This window comes from Delphinapterus leucas, chromosome 16 (assembly GCF_059928025.1).
Source record: "Delphinapterus leucas isolate spDelLeu-1000000601 "Yukka" chromosome 16, BTC_Dleu_Yukka2, whole genome shotgun sequence".
Lineage (NCBI taxonomy): Eukaryota > Metazoa > Chordata > Mammalia > Artiodactyla > Monodontidae > Delphinapterus > Delphinapterus leucas.
Genome location: NC_143144.1, coordinates 51,790,655 through 51,812,467, shown reverse-complemented (window position 1 = coordinate 51,812,467; position 21,813 = coordinate 51,790,655). Strand labels below are relative to the sequence as shown.

Genomic DNA, 21,813 nt, shown 5'->3' with positions numbered 1-21,813 from the left:
CCCCCCGCCCAGTGCCGGGGGGCGCGGAAGAGACGGCGGCCCCTGTCCAGCCGGGGAAATCCGTCCCGGAGCCCGGGGCGGGCGGGCAGCGGCCGGCGGCGGCGGCGGCGGCGGCGACGGGGACGCGGCGCGGTTGCCGCAGGGGAGCGGCGGCGGCGGCGGCGGCGGCGGGCGCGAGGGGCGGGGCGCTCTCCGCAACTTCTGCCGCTGCCTCCCGGGCGCTCTCGGCCGAGCCACTCGGCGGCTGAAGTCTGCGAGCGGTACGAGCGGTGCGGTGCGGCCAGCCGAGCCGGGCCCTCCGGCCCCCGATCCCGCGCGTCCCGGGGGTCCGTCGGGTGCTGGAGGCGCCTCCCGCAGGGAGTCCCCGGGTGGCCGCGCTCCCGCGTCGTCCGCTGCTGTTGGGGGACCGGGACGTGCGGGGCCGCAAGGCCGAGCCGGGGCGCCCTCCAGCGGACTGCGTGGGCCCCATGGCTGGGCCGAGCGGAGCGGAACCGACGAGGTGAAGCCCCCGGGCCGGCAGCCGGAGCGCGTGGCGAGGGCGCCGGCTCCATGGGCAGCGACGCACAGCGGCACGATGATGGACGTTAACAGCAGCGGCCGCCCGGACCTCTACGGGCACCTCCGCTCTTTTCTCCTGCCAGAGGTGGGACGCGGGCTGCCCGACCTGAGCCCCGACGGCGCCGGCCCGGTCGCGGGCTCCTGGGCGCCGCACCTGCTGCACGGGGTCCCTGAGGTAACGGCCAGCCCCGTGCCCACCTGGGACGCACTCCCGGACAATGCTTCCGGCTGCGGGGAGCAGATCAACTACGGCAGAGCCGAGAAAGTTGTGATCGGCTCCATCCTGACGCTCATCACGCTGCTGACGATCGCCGGCAACTGCCTGGTGGTGATCTCTGTGTGCTTCGTCAAGAAGCTCCGCCAGCCCTCCAACTACCTGATCGTGTCCCTGGCGCTGGCCGACCTCTCCGTGGCCGTGGCGGTCATGCCCTTCGTCAGCGTCACCGACCTTATCGGGGGCAAGTGGATCTTTGGCCACTTCTTCTGCAACGTCTTTATCGCCATGGACGTCATGTGCTGCACGGCCTCGATCATGACCCTGTGCGTGATCAGCATCGACAGGTAAGGGCCGGGCTGCCCCGTCCCGGGGTCCGCCTGGGGATGTGCTGGCAGCTCAGCCCCACACACTTGCCTTTCTTGGCCGGATAAACCAGACTCCCCTGCGGGAGGAAGGGCTGCGCTTAACGCCCCCCCCCCCCCCCCCCCGCCCAACACACACACATCAACCCGACACCAACCAAACAACTTCAGTTACAGCGTAGCCTATATACACCTTTAAAAGAAGAGCTCGAAATGTTCTGGTTTACGGTAGTGAGAATTTTAAGACCAAAGTTAAGAGCATTTTAAGCGTTAGAAGTTCCACCAGGGGGTCCCTTGTCTTGGTTTTCAGAAGGAAGGGATTTGATCCTCTCTGAGCCTGACAAACCCTTGCTGTGAGCCTGAAAGAATCAGTTCTTACTTTAAGAAATCAGCGGGAGAAAAGCCACCTTGCTTTCCTGATTGCACAAGCTACTTCTCAGGCCAATAAAAAGACCTAGAATGGCCCCAAAATTGGGGGGTCTACATGTTTTAACGTTGCACCTCTATGATTGCTGATTCTGAGTCACATTCTTTTGGAAGTCTGGTTTTACTGTCTGGCAAGGCTGTCTGTATCCTCCAGGCTTACTGGAGCCTTATTCCCTGTCTGAATGGTTGGTTCTAGCATTTCATCATATCACTTGGGAATCTTCTCTTGAGAACTCCCCCACTGGAGTAATTGAAACAGAGGCTGACTGTCTGTCAGGGATGCTGGGGGAAAAATTCCTGTCTTGGATGTCAGATTGGAATAGGAGACCTGCAAGGTTTCTTCAGACTCTAGGATTACAAGATTCTGCAGAGGAGCTAGTCGTTGGTCCTAGAAATATTGTGCAGTTGACAACTTGAAGTACGGTCCTAATGCTCTGGCAACAAAACAACTCTCTGCTTCTCTGGAGACTGAAATAGTCAAACCTTAATATTCACAGTTGGAATTTTGCTAGTGTTTTAAAACCAGCACAGGCTGGTATCCTGTTGTGTTTAATGATACAGAGAAACAGTTGCTTATTTTCTTAGTGGACCTACAGAACCTTTAAATGTGTAGACCTTACAGCAAAGGAGAAGTAATTGATGCCTCCACACTTAAAATGAGAGTGTCTCAAAGGATGGTGTAGCACAAAACTGAGGTTTTCCTCCTTTTCCTCCCTGTAAACACTGCTATATTGTGTGTGTGGGGTTTTTTTGTTTGTTTGTTTTGTTTTTTAATATTTAACATGTTGTGCTATTTTACTGCTTGGCCAGGGTTTATAGTTACTGAAAGAAGGGGATATTTTCAGGGAAGAAAAATACATTGTATTTGCATTTAGTTAAAGATCTAGATTATTTTAAAAAATTGATCCTGCCATTTTGTATGTTATGTTAGGAGCTTCTAATAGCAAACAAGGAATTATTTTTAAGAGTAGAGCATGAACTGCATATGTGAGAATATTAGCTCCAAACTTGACAGCTGAAGTTCTGAATGACTGTAGTTAAGCATGACCACAGATATGCATTTACAGCCTGACTGCAGTCTGGCTGTGGCAACAGGAACTGGGAGAGTGCACTCAATATACACAGTAAGTATACGCTTGAATTATAAGCGTAAAAATCCGACTGTTCATCCAGCGAAAACGGTGCTTCTTGCATGAATGGAGTCCTTTTAAATGGAACTTAGTGTAATAAAGCGAATAATAATTTCTGCTGCAAGTAATGCATTTATAAGCTTTTTTCATTTCGTAATTGATAAATGATAAACAAACAGCACAGTGTGCTAATTTGTCTCCTAGAATGACCAGGTTTGGGTGGGACCACGCTGAGATTCCTGTACATGAGCTAAAGGTTTTCTTTACTCATGATGCACATGTGACTTAGCAGCAGCAAGAACATCTCCAGTACAGAGATGAGGTTAATCCTTTCTTTTTTTTAACATGTTTATTGGAGTATACTTGCTTTACAATGGTGTGTTAGTTTCTGCTGTATCACAAAGTGAATCAGTTATACATATGCATATATCCCCATATCCCCTCCCTCTTGCATCTCCCTCCCACCCTCCCTATCCCACCCCTCTAGGTGGTCATAAAGCACCAAGCTGATCTCCCTGTGCTATGCAGCTGCTTCCCACTTGCTATCTGTTTTACATTTGGTAGTGTATATATGTCAATGCCACTCTCTCACTTCATTCCAGTCCCAGCTTACCCTTCCCCGCCTTGAGAATGTCCTCAAGTCCATTCTCTACGTCTGCGTCTTTATTCCTGCCCTGCCTCTATGTTCTTCAGAACCATTTTTTTTTCTTTTTTTAGATTCCTTATATATGTGTTAGCATATGGTATTTGTTTTTCTCTTTCTGACTTACTTCACTCTGTATGACAGACTCTAGGTCCATCCACCTTGGCCAGAGCTTCTAATTTCTTTGTCAACTCTATCCTTCTGATTGTCACAAATTGTGTTAACATAGGAATAAAGATTCTGTCTCTTAGTTTTTTTATGAGAATTGCCCCATTGGTGAATTCTGCTTAACAGTTATCTTAGAAGATGAATATGTCATTTATTTAGATAAAATGAAGAATTTATAGCATCGGAAGACACAGATTGCCTTTCTTCCAAGAACACACAGAACTAAAAATGAGAAAAAGGAAAATGCATTTGTTATCGGTTGATTGATAAGGTGCATTATTTCTATTTTTTCTTCAGTTCCATTGTGGAATATGGCCAATGATATAAAAATGTGCTAAGAAAATATGAAAAAATTTAATCTTCATTCATTCATTTATCCATTCTCTCTCGGGTACCTAATAGGTGTTATGCTATGCTTCGTGCAGCATAAGCAAAGATGAATAATAATATTCTGAGCCCATGCTATGTTACAAGAATTTGGTAACCTGTTGGGCATTTAACCTGTCTAAAATGGAACATTTGATTTTTCTTAACGCCTCCCCACCATGCTGGGATGCTTTTCCAGCCTTTTCCAATGGAATTTCATGCCCTTCTTCTTCACAGGCTTCAACACTCTGATCCCCACCGTTTGTAGATAGTGACCCATGATCATTGAAAAAGTAGCAGCCATTGGATGGAAACTACTTTGTCTTTCCACCACCAAACAATTTTTCCTGCATCTCTACCCTTTTTATTTCCTTCCAGTTAAAAAACAAGAAGAAACTGTATCCCAGCAAAGACCAAACCACCTGCACTTCACATCCTATTCCCTCTCACATTCCGGAGGACTTGGTTTTTCCCTTGAGTCCTCATCTCTTCTTTGCCTTCAGTGTTGCCTCTCAACAGGGTCAAGCCTGATATTCCATTTTAAGAACTCCTTCTTTGGCTTCACTCCTCCCTCCAGTTACTGCTCCACTTCACGGTTAAGCTGCTCAAAGAACTGTGACCACAACCTGACTTTATTTCCTTACTCCTCAGATAGGTGCGTTTGACCCTCACTAGGTCTGCTGTAATACTTTAACTGGCCTTCCTGATTCCACTTCTGTCCAGTCTTCATCCATTGCCTATGAAGAAGCTAGAATGATCTATTTTTTTAAAAATGGTTTTAAGTGAGATAACATTTCCCTGTAGTGAAATGCACAGATATTAAATGTACATTTTGATGAGTTTTGACAAATGTATGTACCCATGTAACCAACACTCCAAATAAGATATAGAATATTTTGTCATCCCGGAAAGTTTCCTTGTGCCCTTTTTAGAATAATCTTTAAACAATAGAAGTCAAATTATCTTTTATATACAGTTTAAAAACATGCAAAACAGTTCTATATATTGTTTAGGTGAACTGACATAAGGAGTGAAAGTATAAAATAGTTCAGAGGAATGGTGAGCACCAAATTCATGAGAGTAGTTATCTCTGGTGGGAGTAACATACATATCAATGATATCGGTCATACTTTGTTTCTTAATCTTGGTGCTTGATACAGTCTTGTTATCCTGCATATAACTTTCTGTACTTACGAAATATATTTTCAAACGATTTTTTGAAATACATACAGAAAAGTGAGCAATCCTAAATGTAGAGCTTGATGCATTTCCACTAAGTGAACCCATGGAGGTAATCTGCAGCTAGATCAAGAAATTGAACATCACCAACCTCCTAGAGGTCCCCTCTTGCTCTTCTCCAGTTTCTAATACTCCCAAAGATAACCACTGTCCTGACTGTTAGCATCATAGATTAGTTTTTCTTGGACAAAACCTCATAAAATGGCATCGTATAGTGTGTACTCTTAAATCTGGCATCTTTTGCTCAATAATAATGTCTGCTGTGCGATTCACCCATAGTTTTTAGCCTGTCAATGTTTTATTCATTTATTTTTGCTGAGTAGTATTCCATTTAATTTGCTTATCAGTTCACCTGTAGATGGACATTTGCATTGTTTCCATTTTCTATATATCACTAACAGTGCTTCTATAAATATTTATTTATGTCATCCTGTGTACATATTGTCATTCCTTTTGGGTAAATATAACACTGGATAATAAGGTACCTTATTGAATTTTAATTCTATGTACCCCCCTGACATCTTTTGTGTTATTGCCATGCATTTTAATCTACATATTTAAAAAACCTATTAGATATTATCTTTATTGTTATTTTAAGCAGTCAATATTCATTCTTATTTACCCACATGGTTACCTTTTCCACTGCTCTTTATTTTTTCCTATATTGTCATGCCTTCGTCTGGGATCATTTTCTTATGCCTGTTAGACTTTCATTAGCATTTTTTAAAGTGAGGGTTTGCTGGTGACAGATCCTCTCAGTTTTTACTTATCTAAAAATGTCTTAATTTTACTATCATTTTGAATGATATTTTCTCTAAGTATGGAATTCTGTGTTTGAGTTTTTGTTCAGCACTTTAAAACATTATTCCATTATCTTCAGGCTTCCATCATTTCTGTTGAAAAATTAGTCATTTACCAACATTGTTATTACTTCTTTGAAGATAATGTGTCTTTTTTCCTCTGGCTGCTTTCAGGATTTTCTTTTTGTCTTTAGTTTTTATACATTTTTCTGTGATGTCCCTAGGTTTGGCATTATTGATTATTTTCTGTTGTTTATTTGCTGTCAACCCTGCTGAGGTTCTTAGTAACTTTTGTATTTGTGTATTGATATCTCTAATCAGTTTGCTAGTGTCTCTTTAAATACTTTTACTATCCTCTTCTTTCTTCTTCTACGTCTTCAAAGTTACATAATTTAGATTGTTTTACTTTATCACACATGTATCTTACACTCTTTTCTTTCTTTTCCATTTTATATTTTTCTCTGTTCTTCAGCTTTGAAGAATTTTGACCTACCTTCCAATTTATTAATCATCTCTTCCGCTCTGTTTAATAGGTTGTTTGGTCTTATCTATTGAGTTCTTAATTTTAGAGTACTAGAAATTATATTTGATTTTTTTATATTTTGCATTTGATCCTTTTTATTGATTCTAACTCTCTGGTGAAATTCTTTGCCTTTTCACTGAATTTCTCCAACTTGTTATTTTACTTCTGAGCATATTAATCATAGTTAGACTCTTTTAATACCAACTCTAATATCTGAATCACTTGTGGTTTCTTTGTGTGTGATCTCTCCCCCCCCACCCCGCCCCCAGCTCTGGGTTTTGGCTTTGTGTCTTGGCATGCTTAATAAACTTTAATTGTATACTCAACATTTTGTATGAAAACTGTGGATGTTGTATATGATGTTATTCTACTCCAGAGAAAATAGCTTCTAGGCAGGCATATTGGGGGACTGATGATTGTAATCCAGTTAGGGACTTAGCTGACTGTAGGCTTTGTTTTAGTTTTGATAAAGCTGTGTCTGCCACTGGCCAATGCCACTTTCTAGGGTGTAGCTTTCTTGGAACTTCAGCTAAGAGCATAGGGGGTTCTCAATGACTTCTCCCCTTGGCTAGTTCAGAACTCTGTTTCTTTCTCTCCTTAGCAGTGTGAGACTATCAAAACTCTCACTGAAAGTTTTTTTGGGAGATTTCTCCTTGGCTTCTTAGCCTCCTGCCCTGCACAGCTTCAGAATTCAGCAAACGTCTTGAGGGGAATACCAGCCAAGTGTTGGGCATAGTTTTCTGTTCCTTCCTTCTTATTTGGATCTTGGCATCTCAGGTCTCTAATTTTTGTTTTTCTTTCCTCAAGAGACTACCAAAATTTCTTCTGGTATTTTTGCCTCTTAATAGCATTTCTGTTGAGGCTTTTTGCCTGGATCCTCAGCTCCTTACCCCTCACCTAGTTTAGGCAAATGTCCCAAGGGAAAGAGTGGCTGCAGAATTTTGGCTTATCTCTTTGTGGTTCTCTCATTTCTAGGATTTTGTCCTCTCCACTCCTGGTTTTCTCAAAAACTCTGTTATGCCTTTAGGCAGGGGTGTGTGTGTGTGTGTGTGTGTGTGTGTGTGTGTGTGTATTTGTGCTTTATCCAGCTTTTCTAGTTGTTTTCAGCAGAAGCATTGGTCTGAAGCATTAAGCAACCCCATCATAGGTAGAAGTGGATGTGTGCCTGAAAGATTTTAAATGTATGCAGATATAGAAATATAATGATGTAAATTTTGGCTTAAAACCCTTCATTGGCTTTTCATTTCACTAGGAATACAATTCAAAGTCTTTAGCACACCTACAAGTTCCCTGATTTATTCCTCCCTTACTTCCCAACAACATTTTGTACTGTATTTCACCTTGCTTTCCATAGTATAGTCATATTGACCTTTTTCAGTTTCTCCATCATGCCGAATTCTTCCTACATCAGGCCTATTCCATGTAAGCCCACCAACTAATATATTTGCAATACTATGATTTCATGTCTGGAGTTCTGTTCCCTAATACATGTTTTTTGATCCTAACTTGGATAGCTTAAAAGTGTTAAACCCTCTAAGATGGCAACAATTAAAATGTCTGAAAAATACCAAATATTGGCAAGGATGTAGAGCAGAGGGAACTTTCGTACGTTACTAGTGGGACTGTGAATTGGTGAACTACTTTGAAAATAGTTTGCCATTATCATGTAGTGTTGATGATACATACACCCTATGATTCTGGGATTCTGTTATTTCACCACTAGGTATATGTCAGAGAGACTCTGGTCACCAAAAGCCTTGTACAAGAATATTTATAATATCCACAAACTTGAAACTCCCAAACTTGAAATAATATATAAGTGTATCCGTAGTAGAATGGATAAATCAATTGTGGAACATTCACAGAATAGAATACTATCGAGTAGTGGTTATCAAACTTGAGCATGCATCAGAACTATCTGGAGGACTTATTAAAACACAGATTACTGGACCCCATTCCAAGAGTTTCTGGTTCAGTATGTCTGGGGTGGAGCCCAATTATTTGCATATTTTCATTTAAACAAATTCCCCAATGATTCTGATGCTCCTGGTTTTGGGACCTTACTTAGAAAACTGTTGCTATACAGCAATGAAAATTGTTGTAGTAAAATGAATCTCACAAAGTAATGTAAACAGTTTTTTATTATAAAAATTTTGAAACTTATTTAAGAGTCAAGAGTATAGTATAAAGAGCCTAATCTATCCATTGCCTAGCTTCAACAGTGATGAATTTATGACCACCGTATTCAAAGTATACTTTGCAACTCCTCCTTCCTCACAGTATTTTAACTCAGATGTCAGACGTCATGTAATTTCACCCATAAATTCTTTGGGGCCACAAACATAATGCTGAGCAGAAGTGGAGTCCAGAAGAACACATGATTCCATTCATATAAAAATGAAAGAAACAACATTGTTTAGAGACATACATTAAGTGTAAATATCGTAAAGAAAAGGAAGGAAGTATACATCACGAGAACAAGGATAGTAGTTAATTACTTCTGGGTGGGAAGGAGGGGTGTTGTGATCAGAGAGGTGTGCTTTTGAGGTGGTGTAATGTTTTATCTCTTGCCTGTAGAGGTAGTTACATGAGGGTTCACTTTAAAAATTACTATTAAAATATTCATGTATATTTTAGGCACTTTCCTACATATGTATTTTGTTTTACATTAAAGGGACAGAAGTATTTATTTGATGACATCTTGTGAGGTGTATATGGATTTACATCAGATGTATGGTTAATCTGAGCGGATACAGTTATTGTTTTAATGCTCTCAGCATCCATTAGTTTTTAGCCTCATGTTTGAGGGCAGGGGTCATTTTTGGGTTGTCCACAGTTACAGGAACTCCTGTGGCTAACTTGCAAGAGCCATAATCTTTAGTTCTGACTGGTGTCTGGCTGAAACCTTGCTTCCTTGCCAGGTACTATGACTCATTTGCTTCGATGATCTGAGTTCTGCTCTTGGCCTTAATTCTGCTGTGATCAGCAGTGCAGGGTGCATTCTGGTTTCTCTGGATCCCCTTTATCTTTGAAGGAAGTCATTCTTGCTCATCTCTAAAATTAATTTTCAGCTTGTATATACACTTTAAGAGTTGATAGAATCCTCTTCTTTCTGTCTTTTTCTCCATCTTGTCACCTGGGCTGTGAGTATGGTGGCTAGAGCTCTGGCCTTCATCTTGGTCAAGACAGACAACCAGAGCCACACTTGGGAAGGAGAAGCAGTGCACTGGGAGGGTAGCCGGGATTCTGGAGGACTGTGGACTCCACAGGATTGCGGGACTCTGACTTCTTACTGATTGATGAACAGATACCATCATGTTGTCTGTCATAACTGCTAAACCTAAGCTCCAGTTTCTTATCTTATGGGCTTATCCTTCACACCATTGTCCATATACACTTCCTAAAACATCATTGTGAGGTGTCACTGTGTCATTCTCCTTTAGGAATAACAACTACCATTTTTGAGGGTCTTTTGTGCTACATAAATTTCTAGAGATTCACATAATATCTCATTTAATCTTCACAACACCTTTGTAAGGGCATTTATTGAGGCCTGTGCTGTCATTGAGGTCGGCTGGCCAAAGGTATAGGAGACAGAGTGTGAACATTTTAAATCCCATTCTGTAGATGAGGAAGCTGAGGGAACACACACACTGTATGTGGCAGGAACACCATCTGAATCAAAAGCCCATATGTGTTCCTCTACATCATTGTAGCCATTGTCTGCTATATAAAGAGAACATTGTTAAGATAGCATTCAAGGCCTCTTGTGACTTGATGCAGCCTTCTTTATAGCCTCAATCTGACTAATTCCATCATAGGCATGCTCCCTTTTAACAAGATGTCAGAACAGAACTAATGTTTTTACCCCCCAAACTTCTTCCTCTTCCAAGGTTCCCATCCCAATAAATGGCATCAGGCTGCACCCATTTGCTTTGCTAGACATTTAGGTATCACTTTTGAAACTTTCCACCCAGCCCCCCACTGTCACCAGTGCATCGCCAAGTCCTGCTCACTGTCCCTTCACTTTTCTTCTCCCCAGTCCCAGCGCCAGACACTCAAGCCAGGCCTCTGCCATCTTTCACTTGGACCATGCGAAGCAGCCTCCCAGGGCTTTCGTGTATCTACCCTTGCTGCACATTAATGCAGAGTGTGTAATCTTAGCTGCACGTTAGAATCACCTGGGCAATGCTCGGAGCCCATCTCTAGAGATCCTGATGTAATTGGTCTGGGTGGGCCTTGGCATCAGTATCTTTGAAAATATCCCCCAGATGATTCTAATGTGTATTCAGCCAGAGGGAGAAGCCCTGAGTTAGCGTGATCTTGTACAAATGCAAATGCGATTCTATCCACGGTTCCCAAAGTTTACTTGCACATTAGCATCACCTAGGAATGTTCAAACAATTCCAAAGCCCATACCCAGACCGTACACAAACCCAACCGATGCACAGTCTCTGGGAGTGAGACTCATGCATTATATTCTGGAAGCTCCCTAGGTTAACCCAGTGTGCATACAGGTCTGGGCGCTGCTGAACTATGCTGTTCTCTTCAAACTCTTTAATGGGTTAATGAGTTCCCCTGCTCTTGGGATAAGATCCTAAAATTTTAATATGATTTAAAAGATCTTATAATCTGACTTCTGCCTATCTCACTAGATCAGGGGTTGGCAATTTTTTTCCACAAAGAGCTAGATAGTAAATATTTTAGGCTTGTATGCCATATAGTCTCTGTCGCAGCTCCCCAACTCTGCCACTGTAATGTGAAAGCGGCTATAGACAATATGTAAATGTACGGGCATGGCTGTGTTCCAGTAAAACTTTATTTATGGCTACTGTAATTTGAATTTCATAAGATTTTCGCAATGTTATTAAATATTAGTCTTTTTAATTTTTTTCAACTATTTAAAAATATGAAAACATTCTTAGCTGGTGTGTGTGGGGAGGCTATACAAAAACAGGAAGGGACCAGATTTAACCCTGCTGGAGTTTGCCGACTTCTGCCAAAGATTCTGTTCAAGTCAGTTCAATTCTCTAACTATCGTGTAGATCGTCTCTCTTCCTCCCCTGCCCCCCTTCCCCCCCCCACCCCCCCATATTCTGGCAACTCTGAGCTTCTTTCTATTCCTTGAGATTTTGCAATTCAGGGACTTCACAAGTCTTTTTATTGCCTACTCCCCACCCCACCCTGCTGACACACTTATGTGCCTCTTGGGCTGGTTCATTCTTATCACTCTTCAGACAGGTCCTCAACTAGATGTTACTGCCTCATGGAAGCATTCCGAGAATCCCCAGACTACCTTAGACAGTCTTATAACTCCCTGCATGTTTTCTTTCTTGCGCTCACCTCAATTTGTAATGACTGGTTTGTGAAATTAATTGTAATGGATTCATGATTTGTGGGGTCATCCATACAGCAGGCATGGTAGGACCAGGGTCTCTCTTGTTGGAGACTGAATCCCCAGCCCCCAGCATAGTACTTGGCACATAGTAGGTGTTCAGTTAATCTGTGTGGATTGACTGAGGAAGGAAGGAAGGAAGAGAAGGAAGGTGGGTGCCTCTGATTCCCAAATGTCTGGCCTTGCCTTCTTTTTTTTTTTTTTGCGGTACGCGGGCCTCTCACTGCCATGGCCTCTCCCATTGCGGAGCACAGGCTCGGGACGCGCAGGCTCAGCGGCCATGGCTCACGGGCCTAGCCGCTCCGCGGCATGTGGGATCTTCCCGGACCAGGGCACGAACCTGTGTCGCCTGCATCGGCAGGTGAACTCTCAACCACTGCGCCACCAGGGAAGCCCTGGCCTTGCCTTCTTATTCTCCAGCTTCTTATGAAATATTCTTCTTGGTGAAGTTTTTTAGGGAAACCAAATTAGAGTCAGGAGATTGTATAATGAAACAGAAGCAGCGTGGAGGCAATGGGACAGTCCCAAGGGGTCGTCCCATCAAGCCATAGTAGGCTGGTGAGTCACTTTCTGCTCTCCACGTGGGTGAGGAACACTGACATAAACAAAGTCCTAGTGATGCAAAAGACTTAGCAGCTTAGAGCCAGGAGTCAGCTCTTTATTGTCATCATTGCTGTGCCATGAAGCAGGGTGAAAAGGCAGGCAAAATTAAGCAAAAATCCCAGATCCTTTTCGTTTCAATGAACAAAACATATTTCGACCAAGCTCATGCATCCCAGAAGGAAAGCCATAGGTGTCAGGCATGAAGGAGATACCCAAGTAGGGAAGCACAGTAACTGACAGTCGCAATATCATTTATTGAGCACGTACTATGTGCCGGGCCCAGTGCCACGGGATTTATGTGATGCATCTCGTTTCATCCCCATGACCACTCTGTGGTTACTCTCATCCCTGCTACTCCTGCAGGATGAGGAAAGGGAGGCTGAGAGAGGTTAAGTAACTTGCCTAAGAGCACACAGGAGGAAAGCAGTGAATCCTGCTTGGCTGAGGGAAGGTCTGACTCCAGCTCAGAGGGGTGTTGGCTTTGTGAACATCATCTCTGAACCATGTCAAGTGATAAGTGTTTTCTCCTGCTGTTCAGACAGGACAGTGATGATGTTAATAATAATTATTATTATATTCATATCAGTCCGTAGTCTCTTATCTAATATCCTTGGGGCCAGATGTGTTTTGTCACATTTTTCTCTAGTGTTCATCCATGGTATCTCCCACTCCAGTCCATCTGTTAGCTTTGGGGTTATGGTCAAGGTGAGGTCGCTGTGGAATGTTAAGATCCACATCTTCATAGTTTTAAGTTAGATGAGTAGGAGGTCCTAACAAAGAGGCCAAGTGTATATACGTGTGTGTGTGTGTGTGTGTGTGTGAGAGAGAGAGAGAAGAGGGGTGGAGAGAGGGTTAGGTAGGTGGTGGGGATATGGATGGAGAGAGAGAAAGAGAGGGAGGGGAGGTGAGAGGGAGAGAGAGGATACATGGGCGAGCAAGCTAGAGGAGATGGTGGGGGTGAGATTTATTTACTAAGCAAACCCTTGTTGTTTGCCTACTGGGTATTGAAGTACTGTGGGGATACAAAGCTGAATAAAGACGCAGCCTCGTCCTCAAGAGGTTATCTAGTTGAGCCTAAATTAAGATTATTTTATTCACACACCAGAAAATTTGGACCTTTAAAAAGTTAGGTTGTACATGTTGCTTTGCAGTCAATCCCTGTGCGATATGACCTTTCTTGAAAGAGTTTATGAGTCATTTAGCTTCTGTTTGCAAACAATTGGCTAGTTTGAGCACTTCCATCAATAAAACCCCCAGTACTCTATGGTCTGTTTTTGAACAGCCTTTCTGTGCCTGGAGAGTTCTTGTTAAGGACTGCTGCAAAACGAGGACTGCTAGGTCAGAACTAAGCGCTCATGCTTCTGATGTTGCCTGTTGAAGTACAGGATGCCAGCCTCTGGGGGCTGAGCAGCTGTGGGACTTTGGGGGAACATCTCCAGTGCATCTATTTGAGGAGCTTATTTTTGCCCATTTAGCCGGTTTGTATTCTCACTTTCATCCTGGCCTCTGTTCTGATTCAAATTCTGTATTTCTGGGCATTCTGATAATATTTCCCAATCTTTCAAAGAGAGGCAGCTGGATAGCTTTCTTCCTTCCAATGGTTCTTTCATCTGGAGCATCAGGCAGAACCGTCCACCTAAAGGGGGCTATCAATATTTATAGTCTATCATGGGGAGACTTAAATGGCATGCTTCAATCCATCTATAATCAATCCAGCCCAGCTGCCTGAATATTTCAGAATTGTATTTTGGGAGATGTATGTTCTATACGTTAGGTTTGAAAAAGTTTCTGATATTCTCAAGAGAAGTCTTTGCAGATTCTCCCGTTTAATAAACAGATTACCTCACGGTTTTATACTTGATAGATTTCTGAATACTGCCAGGCTCCTACCACTCTGGCTTCCTTTCTGGGTCACAAAGGTGATAGTCCTTTGTTAGCAATTTCTTCTTCTTCTTTTTTTTTTTGTATTTTGTTTTATTTATTTTTTTATACAGCAGGTTCTTATTAGTTATCCATTTTACACATACTAGTGTATATATGTCAATCCCAATCTCCCAATTGATCACAACACCCCTCCCCTGCTGCTTTCCCCACTTGGTGTCCATATATTTGTTCTCTACATCTGTTTCTCTAATTCTGCCCTGCAAACAAGTTCATCTGTACCATTTTTCTAGGTTCCACATATATACGTTAAATATGATATTTGTTTTTCTCTTTCTGACTCACTTCACTCTGTATGACAGTCTGTAGATTCATCCACGTCTCTACAAATAACCCAATTTCATTCCTTTTTATGCCTGAGTAATATTCCATTGTATATATGGACCATGTCTTCTTTATCCATTCATCTGTCGATGGGCATTTAGATTGCTTCCATGACCTGGCTATTGTAAATAGTGCTGCAATGAACATTGGGGTGCATGTGTCTTTTTGAATTATGGTTTTCTCTCGGTATATGCCCAGTAGTGGGATTGCTGGGGCATATGGTAATTCTATTTTTAGTTTTTTAAGGAACCTCCATACTGTTCTCCATAGTGGCTGTATCAATTTACATTCCCACCAACAGTGCAAGAGGGTTCCCTTTTCTCTACACCCTCTCCAGCATTTCTTGTTTGTAGATTTTTTGATGATGCCCATTATAACTGGTGTGAGGTGATACCTCATTGTAGTTTTCATTTGCATTTCTCTAATAATTAGTGATGTTGAGCAGCTTTTCATGTGCCTCTTGGCCATCTGTATGACTCCTTTGGAGAAATGTCTATTTAGGTCTTCTGCCCATTTTTGGACTGGGTTGTTGGTTCTTTTAGTATTGAGCTGCATGAGCTGTTTATATATTTTGGAGCTTAATCCTTTGTCCGTTGATTCGTTTGCAAATATTTTTTTTCTTAATTTTTTTTTTTTTTTTTTTTGCAGTATGCGGGCCTCTCACTGTTGTGGCCTCTCCTGTTGCGGAGCACAGATTCCGGACGAGCAGGCTCAGTGGCCGTGGCTCACGGGCCCAGCCGCTCCACGGAATGTGGGATCTTCCCAGACTGGGGCACAAACCCATGTCCCCTGCATCGCCAGGTGGACTCTCAACCACTGCGCCACCAGGGAAGCCCCGTTTGCAAATATTTTCTTCCATTCTGAGGGTTGTCTTTTCGTCTTGTTTGTAGTTTCCTTTGCTTTGCAAAAGCTTTTAAGTTTCATTAGGTCCCATTTGTTTATTTTTGTTTTTCTTTCCATTACTCTAGGAGGTGGATCAAAAGAGATCTTGCTGTGATTTATGTTGAAGAGTGTTCTTCTTATGTTTTCCTTTAAGAGTTTTATAGTATCCAGTCTTACATTTAGGTCTCTAATCCATTTTGAGTTTATTTCTCTGTATGGTGTTAGGGAGTGTTCTAATTTCATTCTTTTACATGTAGCTGTCCAGTTTTCCCAGCACCACTTACTGAAGAGACTGTCTTTTCTCCATTGTATATCCTTACCTCCTTTGTCATAGATTAGTTGACCATAGTGTGTGGGTTTATCTCTGGGCTTTCTATCCTCTTCTGTTGATCTATATTTCTGTTTTTGTGCCAGTACCATGTTGTTTTGATTGCTGTAACTTTGTAGTATAGTCCGAAGTCAGGGCGTCTGATTCCTCCAGCTCCGTTGTTTTCCTTCAAGACTGCTTTGGCTATTCGGGGTCTTTTGTGTCTCCATACAAATTTTAAGATTTTTTTGTTCTAGTTCTGTAAAAAATGCCATTGGTAATTTGATAGGGATTGCATTGAATTTGTAGATTGCTTTGGGTAGTATAGTCATTTTTACAATATTGATTCTTCCAATCCAAGAACATGGTATATCTCTCCATCTGTTTGTATCATCTTTAATTTCTTTCATCAGTGTCTTATAGTTTTCTACATACAGGTCTTTTGTCTCCCTAGGTAGGTTTATTCCTAGGTATTTTATTCTTTCTGTTGCAGTGGTAAATGGGAGTGTTTCCTTAATTTCTCTTTCAGATTTTTCATCATTAGTGTATAGGAATTCAAGAGATTTCTGTGCATTAATTTTGTATCCTGCAACTTTACCAAATTCATTGGTTAGCTCTAGTAGTTTTCTGGTGGCATCTTTAGGATTCTCTATGTATAGTATCATGTCATCTGCAAACAGTGACAGTTTTACTTCTTCTTTTCCGATTTGTATTCCTTTTATTTCTTTTTCTTCTCTGATTGCCGTGGCTAGGACTTCCAAAACTATGTTGAATAATAGGGGTGAGAGTGGACATCCTTGTCTTGTTCCTGATCTTTGAGGAAATGCTTTCAGTTTTTCACCACTGAGAATGATGTTTGCTCTGAGTTTGTCCTATATGCCCTTTATTATGTTGAGATAGGTTCCCTCTATGCCCACTTTCTGGAGAGTTTTTATCATAAATGGGTGTTGAATTTTGTCAAAAGCTTTTTCTGCATCTACTGAGATGATGATATGGTTTTTCTTCTTCAGTTTGTTAATTGTTTTGGTGTTTCACATTGCTTGATTTGCATATATTGAAGAATCCTTGCATCCCTGGGATAAATCCCACTTGATTGTGGTGTATGATCCTTTTAATGTGTTGTTGGATTCTGTTTGCTAGTATTTTGTTGAGGATTTTTGCATCTATATTCATCAGTGATATTGGTCTGTAATTTTCTTTTCTTGTAGTATCTTTGACTGGTTTTGGTATCAAGGTGATGGGGGCCTCACAGAATGAGTTTGGGAGTGTTCCTTCCTCTGCAGTTTTTTGGAAGAGTTTGAGAAGGATGGGTGTTAGCTCCTCTCTAAATGTTTGATAGAATTCACCTGTGAAGCCATCTGGTCCTAGACTTTTGTTTGTTGGAAGATTTTTAATCACAGTTTCAATTTCAGTGCTTGTTATTTGTCTGTTCATATTTTCTATTTCTTCCTGGTTCAGTCTTGGAAGGTTATACCTTTCTAAGAATTGTCCATTTCTTCCAGGTTGTCCATTTTATTGCCATAGAGTATTGCCATAGAGTTACTTGTAGTAGTCTCTTAGGATGCTTTGTATTTCTGTGGTGTCTGTTGTAACTTCTCCTTTTTCATTACTGATTTTATTGATTTGAGTCCTCTCCCTCTTTTCTTGATGAGTCTGGCTAATGGTTTATCAATTTTGTTTATCTTCTCAAAGAACCAGCTTTAAGTTTTATTGATCTTTGCTATTGTTTTCTTTGTTTCTATTCATTTATTTCTGCTCTGTTCTTTATGATTTCTTTCCTTCTGCTAACTTTGGGTTTTGTTTGTTCTTCTTTCTCTAGTTCCCTTAGGTGTAATGTTAGATTGTTTATTTGAGATTTTTCTTGTTTCTTGAGTTAGGCTTGTATTGCTATAAACTTCCCTTTTAGAACTGCTTTTGCTGCATCCCATACATTTTGGATCATTGTGTTTTCATTGTCATTTGTCTCTAGGTATTTTTTGATATCCTCTTTGAGTTCTTCAGTGATCTCTTGGTTATTTAGTAACATATTGTTTAGCCTCCATGTGTTTGTGTTTGTTACAGTTTTTTTCCCTGTAATTGATTTCTAATCTCCTAGCATTGTGGTCAGAAAAGATGCTTGATATGATTTCAATTTTCTGAAATTTACTGAGGCTTTATTTGTGACCCAAGATGTCATCTATCCTGGAGAATGTTTCATGCACACTTGAGAAGAAAGTGTAATCTGCTGTTTTTGGATGGAATGTCCTATAATTATCAATTAAATCTATCTGGTATGTTGTGTCATTTAAAGCTTGTTTCCTCATTAATTTTCTGTTTGGATGATCTGTCCATCGGTGTAAGTGAGGTGTTAAGGTCCCCCACTATTATTGTGTTACTGTTGATTTCCTCTTTCATGGCTGTTAGCAGTTGCCTTATGTATTGAGGTGCTAATATGTTGGGTGCATATATATTTATAATGGTTACAACTTTTTCTTGGATCGATCCCTTGATCATTATGTAGTGTCCTTCCTTGTCTCTTGTAACATTCTTTATTTTAAAGTCTATTTTATCTGATATGAGTATTGCTACTCCAGCTTTCTTTTGATTTCCATTTTCATGGAATATCTTTTTCCATCCCCTCACTTTCTGTCTGTATGTGTCCCTAGGTCAGAAGTGGGTCTCTTGTAGACAGCATATATATGGATCTTGTTTTTGTATCCATTTAGCGAGCCTGTGACTTTTGGTTGGAGCATTTAATCCATTCACGTTTAAGGTGATTATTCATATGTATGCTCCTTTTACAATTTTCTTAATTGTTTTGGGTTTATTTTTGTAGGTCCTTTTCTTTTGTGTTTCCCACTTAGAGAAATTCCTTTAGCATTTGCTGTAGAGCTGGTTTGGTGGTGCTGAATTCTCTTAGCTTTTACTTGTCTGTAAAGCTTTTGAGTTCTCCATCGAATCTGAATGAGATCTTTGCCAGGTAGAGTAATCTTGGTTGTAGATTCTTCCCTTTCATCACTTTAAATATGTCATGCCATTCCCTTCTGGCTTGTAGAATTTCTGCTGAGAAATCAGCTGTTAACCTTATGGGAGTTCCCTTGTATGTTATTTGTCGTTTTTCCTTTGCTGCTTTCAGTAATTTTTCTTTGTCTTTAATTTTTGCCAGTGTGATTACTGTGTGTCTTGGCGTGTTTCTCCTTGTGTTTATCCTGTATGGGACTCTCTGCGCTTGGGTGGCTACTTCCTTTCCCATCTTAGGGAAGTTTTCGACTATAATCTCTTCAAATATTTTCTTGGGTCCTTTCTCTGTCTCTTCTCCTTCTGGTACCCCTATAATGCGAATGTTGTTGCATTTAATGTTGTCCCAGAGGTCTCTTAGTCTGTCTTCACTTCTTTTCATTCTTTTTTCTTTATTCTGTTCTGCAGCAGTGAATTCCACCATTTTGTCTTCCCAGTCACTTATCCATTCTTCTGCCTCACTTATTCTGCTGTTGTTTCCTTCTAGTGTATTTTTAATTTCAGTCATTGTATTGTTCACCTCTGTTTGTTCTTTAATTTGTCTAGGTCTTTGTTAAACATTTCTTGCATCTTCTTGGTCTTTGCCTCCATTCTTTTTGCGAGGTCCTGGATCATCTTTACTATCATTATTCTGAGTTCTTTTTCTGGAAGGTTGCTTATTTGCACTTCATTTAGTTGTTTTTCTGGGGTTTTACCTTGCTTCTTCATATGGTACATAGCCCTCTGCCTTTTCATTTTGTCTGTCTTCCTGTGAATGTTACCAATTTCTTGACAGAAAAATTGCCTTTTCTTATTATGGGAGTCCTAGGGGATTCATCTATTCACATCTTCAGTATTTATTGATTACTTAATCTTCATTGGTTACTTTTTTATATCCTCAGCAAAAGCAAATAAGGCCTCTGCTGTCTTGAATCTTACATTCTAGTAAGAATAAATAGGCAAGAAACATATAAACTAAACACACACACACACACACACACACACACACACTGATTCATTAGTAATAAGTGCCACATGGAGAATTAAAACAGAGTGATGTGTTAGAGTGGTTGATCATGGAAGGCCTGTCTGAGGAGGTGACATATACATCATGATGTAAATAACGTGATGGAGCTGCCTATGTGAAGATCAGGAGGAAGAACATTCCAGGCAAAGGCAGCAGCTGGTGCAAAGGCCCTGGGCCAGTGTGATTGGAGTAGAGAGATCAAAGGAAAGCCCAGAAGGAGATGAGAGTAAAGCAGTGGTCACAACTCATATTGGGATTTGGGACAGGTAAAGAGATTGGATTTTATTCTAAATGCAGTGGAGGCCTTGGAGAGTTTGAAGTCTTGGGTGACATGATCTGGTTTGTAATCTTAATAGTTCCTTGTGGTTACTTTGTGGAGAATGAAATGGAAAGTAGTGTGAGTGAAAGCTGGGAGACCAATGGGAAGGCTTCTGTTGTTGTTAAGATAAAAGATGATTGAGAGGAGTGAAGATGGAGCAAAGTGGAGGAGTTCAAGATACGTCTGGGAGGCACACTGGCAGAACTAACTGATGGATTGGATCTGCGGGGTGAGGGACAGAGAAGAAAAAAGGATGACTAATGTGCTTTGGGCTCAAGCAACTCAGTCTATGGTTATGCTGTTGATCAAATAAGAGAGTAGCAGAACTGTTGGTGAAAATCAAGAGTTCTATCTTGGTTTTTTAAAAAATTTTATTTTATTGATATATAGTTGATTTACAATGTTGTATTAATTTCTGCTGTATAGCAAAATAATTCACTTATATATATATAATACACACACACACACACACACACACACATTCTTTTCCATGATGGTTTATCACAGGATATTGAATATAGTTCCCTGTGCTGTACAATGGAACTTTGTCATTTATCCATTCTATATATAATAGTTTGTATCTGCTAACCCCAAACTCTCAATCCTTCCCTCCCCCCACCCTTGGCAACCACAAGTCTGTTCTCTATGTCTGTTTTGTAGATAAGTTCATTTGTGTCATATTTTAGATTCCACCTATAAGTGATATCATTTGGTATTTGTCTTTCTCTTTCTGACTTCACTTAGTATGCTAATCTTTAGGTCCATCCATGTTGCTGCATATGACATTATTTCATTCTTTTTTATGGCTGACCACTACATTCCATTGTATATATGTACCACATCTTCTTTATCCATTCATCTGTTGATAGACATTTAGGTTGCTACCATGTCTTGGCTATTGTGAATAGTGCTGCTGTGAATATAGGGGTGCACGTATATTTTTGAATTATAATTTTGTCTGGATATATGCCCAGGAGTGGGATTGCTGGATCATGTGGCAACTCTATTTTTAGTTTTTTTTTTTTTGAGGAACTTCCATACTATTCTCCATAATGGCTGCACCAATTTACATTCCTACCAACAGTGTAAGAGGGTTCCCTTTTCTCCACACCCTCTCCAGTATTTGTTATTTGTAGACTTTTTAATGATGGCCATTCTGCTTTCTGCCTGTGGACGCCACCAAGTAAGCATCGTTGATGTCTCCCCCCTGCTCCACTGCTGTCATGTCTAAGTCAGAGTCTCCCAAAGAGCCCGAACAGCTGCGGAAGCTCTTCGTCGGAGGTTTGAGCTTTGAAACAAGCGATGAGAGCCTGAGGAGCCATTGTGAGCAGTCGGGAGCATGCACAGACTGTGTGGTAATGAGGGATCCAAGCACCAGGTGCTCCAGAGACTTTCGGGTTGTCACGTATGCCACTGTGGAGGAGGTGGATGCGGCCATGAAGGCAAGGCCACACAAGGTGGATGGAAGAGCTGGGGAACCAATGAGGGCCATCTCAAGAGAAGATTCTCAAAGACCTGGTGCCCACTTAACTGTGAAAAAGATTTTTGTTGGTGGCATTAAAGAAGACACTGAAGAACATCACCTAAGAGATTATATTGAACAGTAT

At 41.2% G+C, this 21,813-nt stretch overlaps 2 protein-coding genes across 8 annotated transcripts in view; both read left to right on the top strand.

The window, feature by feature from the left end:
- Positions 1-215: 215 nt before the first annotated feature.
- The window catches only part of HTR7 (5-hydroxytryptamine receptor 7), a 123,287-nt gene continuing 101,689 nt past the window's right edge, over positions 216-21,813 (top strand). For 5 of the 7 annotated variants that reach the window (XR_016388115.1, XR_016388116.1, XM_089897910.1 and 2 more), the window contains exon 1: positions 216-1,119. Coding sequence is in view for 5 of the 7 variants with exons in the window: in XM_089897910.1 (XP_089754036.1) it covers positions 575-1,119 (545 nt within the window). In the remaining 2 variants the exon portion in view is untranslated. The remainder of the gene's footprint in view (positions 1,120-21,813) is intronic. The other 2 variants (XM_089897908.1, XM_089897909.1) reach the window with 1 other exon arrangement.
- Positions 6,697-21,813, top strand: part of LOC111172504 (heterogeneous nuclear ribonucleoprotein A1-like) — a 52,922-nt gene continuing 37,805 nt past the window's right edge. Inside the window, 1 exon segment of the mRNA XM_089897911.1 lies at positions 6,697-21,812. Coding sequence (XP_089754037.1) covers positions 21,403-21,812 — 410 coding nt within the window. The 5' untranslated portion in view covers positions 6,697-21,402.